Consider the following 6,000-nt stretch of genomic DNA (forward strand, 5'->3'; position numbering starts at 1 on the left):
GGTGACGCTGATCTATTGGCGTTAAATATCTATATTTCATTAATTTTGCTGCGTCTGTGACTTAACAGAAATAAATCTTGCGTTTCTCCGTAATGCTAATCTAGTCAGCGTTCCTGCATTTTATTTATCAACACTTACAGATTTGTGCATGAAAAATATTGGATATCAGTCCCGGCCCAGAATTCCCATATCGGTGCGTCCCTAGTGCGGTGAGGGTGCTGCAAGAAGGGTCTTTCGTTATCCAGGTCTGTATGCGTGTCGTATGAAACCATAAACGTTTTGGACTCGTTTTAAAATGTGGGCCAACTGCATAACGAAGGTTGTCCTTCCAGTTTAATACTCAGAGCACCTTTGGTAACAGCAGGTTCGCAGGTCAGGGCAAACCTGGCGAATGACCTCTCGCGGCCTTTCAGCTTTCTGCCGCACTGGGCTGCACACATCAGAATCGGACCTGTCCCACGTCTGGGCGTCGCTGCTCTCACGGCTCTTTCAGTGGGATTTCGAGATCATCCAGTGCTGTGGAACCAGCGCCGAACGCTCTGAGCTGCTGGAGCTTCGCTGCTGATGAGAATCACACAGCACAGTTCTGAGGGATTCACTCTGATTGACGTGGAGAACGCAGAACGTTCTGCTCAGGGGTCTCAGCTCCTCTCAGACTGAAGGAGCCAGTCAGAAACTCTTATGACCCCCTCTTACAGTTGGAGTGTGATTGGTTCCTCAGCGCCTCATGGTTGAAAAAATGATGGCACTTTAAAATCGGATTAATCTTTTGACTCACCCTGTACAGTTTGTGATTAGTAAAAGCTTGCTAGTAAAAGGTTGGACCCCCTTTTGCCTCCAGAACTGCCTTAATTCTTCTTGTCAGACTTTCACCAAGGTGTTGGAAACGTTCCTCAGAGATTCTGGTTGGTTATTTGAGTTCCTGTTGTCTTTCTATCATCTGGAACCAGTCTGCCCATTCTCCTCTGACCTCTCACATCAACAAGGCATTTTCGTCCACACAACTGACCGCTCACTGGATATTTCCTCTTTTTCGGACCGTTCTCTGTAAACCCTAGAGATGGTTGTGCGTGAAAATCCCAGCAGATCAGCAGTTTCTGAAATACTCAGACCAGCCCGTCTGGCACCAACAACCACGCCACGTTCAAAGCCCCTTAAATCCCCTTTCTTCCCCGTTCTGATGCTCGGTCTGCACTTCAGCAAGTCGTCTTGACCACCTCTACACGCCTAAATGCAGTGAGCTGCGGCCGTGTGATTGGCTGATTAGCTCTGTGTTCACAAGCAACTGAACACTTAATAAAGTGGCTGGTGTGTGTAAATGTACAGTAGAGTTGGGAGGTGTAACTGTAATAAGGTAAACCATTGATGGTGTTTCAAAATTAAGATGCTGTGAAGTTTCTCATTCTAATAAACTGAGAAATAAACTCATTATCTTCTTTAAATTCATGCCTAAACAGCTTAAGCGCCTATACGCCGGGATCTGTGAGCAAACCCGTGCGCTGGGTTCAGTTGAACAGTCTGAGTGAAGTATGCTCCATAGCATGTAACATCAGATAGAGCCTAGGGCATTTTCTCTTCCCCACGTTTCCTGCCAATAGTGACCTCATCAATAAGTCATGAAAGGGTTTGCAAGCCCTCCTTCTCTGACTTTCATGGCAGATGTTCTGCCTCAATGCGGTGATACGTTTGAACTTTTAGCCGCGAGTGTTTGTTTGCGTTGGAACTTAAAGACGAGGCCTTCGACCTGCCAGGCAGCTCTTTCACGAATTTTTTTTTGTGCACCTGATCTTCATGTTCGGCAACCAAGTTTACTTTGATGAGAGAGAGAATGCCACAGAACTTGTTCAGTTTGGATTAAAGTAGTGAAAGTTTGTGTTGTTAACACTCAAGATGATTGTTTATTTTATCAGGTTTAACCTGGTGAATTTCATACTTGCCTTCACAACCAGCTTCTGATGTTCTGTTGCCTTGTTAAACGTCAATAGTCCCTTGGGAATAAAGTTTAATATGATGAATGAAGTAATAAAAGCTCATGTTTTAGCTATGATTTGGAAACTTGCTTCAGGTTTGTATTCAGACACAGATTGGGTGTCGGATGTGGACGTAGTTTTTCCCACTTCACACTGATTTCATAGTATTGATGAACGTCTACTGCCATGGTGCAGTTAAAGTGCCAATTTGCAGACAAGATATTGGCCCCCAATATTCTACCATGTAATCTACTGATTATTTTGATGGTTAATACAGAAGTGAGATGCTTACAAAGGCTAGACGAACCAAAAAAGGCATCAACTAACCATGTGTAGCTCTTAAACGAACCAAAATACGTTCATTGCAGGACATTAGTACTTAATTTTGAAAATATCAAAGCAAAAATGAGGCAAAAAATGTCCAGCAGGCTTATTTCTTGGCTTATTAACATGCATCATCATGCAAATCACCAGCTAATCGTTGTCAGTTCCCTGAGAAAATAAGTTTGAATTATGTGTTTGTTTTTGAATGTTAAGGTAATTGTGGTAGCCCTGATGTCGACAGATGACTAGAGGAAGTTTGAGATATGGGGGGTGTTTAATGTGGTGATCAGCACTTCTCTCTGCAGGGAGGGGTTCTCACATCTGTGCTGTGGTGGAGGTTTGTCCGTAAAGGGAAGGGTGTGAATAGTGCGGAGGTGTGAGGCTATAAATACTCTGTCTATAGAACGGCGTGGCTGAGTGACCACTCCTGAGTCACCCTGGAAATGTGATGTCAGAAATCCAGTGGGAGGCTGAAAACTTCTATAAATATAAATGTTTAGGCCATATTACAAGTGGACAATATGACAGTGTGTTATTTTGATGAATCATGTCCTGGTCCTCGTTTCTGGATGTGTTGGGGGGTCTCAAGATAGAAAGGAAACGAAAAGGCTTAGCCAAATATAGGAAAGGCACGAGCGAAAATCAAACACCTTTTAGGTGAACATCAAACACTCAGCATCATAACAAAAGTAGACACTTTATTTGATTAAATCCTTGACATCTCAGCCCACATGCAAAGCCCTCATCAGGTATAACTTATAAAATATATAAAAAGTGTGATTCGTAATAAGTAAGTGTATATCTGAGGGTGTTGCATGTGGGATGAAACGTCATGGCTTTAATTAAAGTACCTTGATTTAATGGTGTACTGTATTTAAGGTATCTACGCTGCAGATTTGGGCCAATTACAGTAAGAAAGATGAGAAATACCTGTTATAATAGCTAATCATTTTGTTGAGATTTACCACTATTTTACCATCATCGACATTCCCTATAAAGCTCAGAAGACCCGTGTAGGTTCACTGGTGGTTCTGGATGGTAAATAAAATGTCTGTGTTGTAGTCATGACGACCCCTGGTTCCTATCACCACCACTGTACAGAAATCTGGGTCAGTAAGCTTCTTTACAATGAGCCGCTTCATATCCGACAACTCTGAATGGCCTTATTTACTTCTTTACAACCAAACATGGCATCTTTCCCTTTGCTCAGTACTTTATTTCTGTGCCGTTTTATAGTTGTAGCTACTACTAACCTGTGTACTGCAGGGATAATGGATGTGTTGTCAACAGATGACAATGCATTACGTGTAATTTGGACTGTTTCTGACAGTTTTACAAACCACATTGGACTTGTTGTGACAGTTTACATCATTTTTAAAAAAATAAAGCTTAACTTTTTGGTACATAATCTAAACTGACATACTGGCGTCAGCAGATGTTCAAATCTAAATGCCAACTTCTGGTCTATTTTTCCTAATTTTCCCGCATCACCAGGCTGTATCATATTATTTGAATGTGCAGACGTTTAGCAGTGCACAGTTCATCAGGCGCTTTCTTCAGTAGCTGAAAACGTCTACTAAAATCATTTATGAGCATCATTGCACTGCCTGTCTGGTACGTTTTCTATGTGGCGTCTGTTTCATTCTTGCTTTCCAGACGTTTACAAATAGCCTGTGTTTCACGCTGCAGGAGATGTTTGTTTTAATGGAGGATGTAGCTGCTCTGTTTTGTCAACTCGGATATTTACCATCACTCCGGTGAACCATCACATCCTTATCTCCGGCTTGTCTGTTTATTGATCACTCCTGGTTCCTCTCTTCTCGTAGGATGTGGCGGATCAGAACAAGTCTGCAGCTGCGCTGTTCCAGCTGGAGGAGGAGCCCTTCTCCTGGCCGGGGCCGAAAACACTGCGTCTTCGCCGAACCTCGATGGGTTTTGGCTTCACTCTGCGCCACTTCATCGTCTACCCGCCAGAGTCTGCCATACATTCTACTTTCAAGGTTTGTCTTATGGGAGTCTCATCACGGCTGCATGTTATTTTTGAAGGTTCTGGCCTGTTTGGGACGGACCTCAACGTGAATGCTAGAGTGAACTTGCTCTCCTTCTCCAGGACCGCCACTAGACCACAACACTTAATGTTATTAAGGCCCAGTATAGCTAATATAGCTTTGCTTAGGTATGTGTAAAAGTCTCAATTTGAGGGTTTTGACTAGGCTATTTGTCCATTTTTTGGGGTACCAGCATATGCCAAAGTAAACAAATCACACACACCTTGAAACCTGAGAATTAAGGAAAACAAGAATACAGCAAACTCCTTAACTCAAACAGGATATATAAAAATCAAAATAATATATATATAAAGAAATGGTCACCCCCATTTGTTTTCCACAGAGCTTAATTCATATTAGACTGATTATTCAAAAAAGGGGGAAACTCCAGGTCTACATGAGTCAGACAGTAATCAGCCGATAAATTCGCAGAAGACGCGACGTAAATGTAAAGTAAAACTCAAACTTCATGCTGCTGTTTTTTTTTTTTAATGATTGCACTTTTTCTGAAAAGTAGATGACGAATCTAGAAGACGAAGAATATTCAGATCCTTCATTTTGTCAAGCATGTAATTGGCTTCAGTGTCGCTCCAAAGGTGTTTTGCTGCGTCATGCGGCGACGCTGCGGATTATTTCTCGTACCACGATCTGTTTTAACAGTCGTTAAAGACCTCTTAACAGTCTATTGGTAATTAATGATAGTAGGTAAAATTTAGAATAAGTAAAATTGTACGCAAGAGTGTTTTACAGTCAGGTCTATGATGTGTTTTTATTTCGTTTATTGCTGCATCATTATCACATTAGTGGCATCATTAGCCATGTTTACATGCAACCCGATAATTCGCTAATAATCCGACTAATAGCTCCGTCAGAATAGAATACGTACATATACACACCATTTGCCGTAGACTAGTCCGATTGAAGCCATTCCCGAATACAATTTCTATCCGACTGAGCGAGGTGGGTAATCCTGTAAATAATCAGTTAAATAGAAGAATAATATCCGTGTAAACGCATGTATCCGATTACATTCCCTATCGGAAAGTTTCAGTCCGTTCTGCATGTGCGTCGCATCACAGTGAGAGTTCATACCGTTCAACACGGCGGAGCAGAAACTGGTCTGCAGAGGAGACGAAGTTCATGCTCTGATCTTTAAAAGACGGCGGTGTGACGGACGTCCAGCTTATGTGTCTCAGATCACGACGTCTTCCTCTCGGCCTTCTTTAATAAGGACGTGTGAAGGACGTTTTCCTGAGTCTGACGTCATTTTAAAGCAGTTAAAAACACAATCACTGCTCACTGCTGCTCATCTCACACTGACTGGACTCACGTGATGCTGGTTGTCATGGTAACGTCTACACTAAGTGATATTCTGTGTATGCGTGTAATGTTGGATCTGATTACTTGTAGTGCGCATGTAAACAGAGGTTTTCCATCAGTTTGTTAAGCAGTGTGTGAGTGTAAACACCTCAGTGTTGATCTAAAATCGGAATTAATTTAATTCGATTGGCAAAAATCTTTGCATGTAAACATGCCTTTCCCTCACACATGCCTCCTGTCCTAAATATATATGGAACATGGCTGTGGTTTTAAATGATGAGTGTGTAAATATTACTAGATAAATATGCTTTGATTTATTGATTCTTGTCCCAGCCTTA

The 6,000-nt window shown here is 42.0% G+C and overlaps 1 protein-coding gene across 7 annotated transcripts in view; it reads left to right on the top strand.

Moving 5' to 3' along the window:
* Positions 1-6,000, top strand: part of arhgap21b (Rho GTPase activating protein 21b) — an 87,359-nt gene that overhangs the window by 25,305 nt on the left and 56,054 nt on the right. For all 7 annotated transcript variants that reach the window (XM_017703441.2, XM_017703444.2, XM_017703442.2 and 4 more), the window contains exon 3: positions 4,121-4,294. In XM_017703441.2, coding sequence (XP_017558930.1) covers positions 4,121-4,294 — 174 coding nt within the window. The remainder of the gene's footprint in view (positions 1-4,120; positions 4,295-6,000) is intronic.

This window comes from Pygocentrus nattereri, chromosome 2 (genome assembly GCF_015220715.1).
Source record: "Pygocentrus nattereri isolate fPygNat1 chromosome 2, fPygNat1.pri, whole genome shotgun sequence".
NCBI lineage: Eukaryota > Metazoa > Chordata > Actinopteri > Characiformes > Serrasalmidae > Pygocentrus > Pygocentrus nattereri.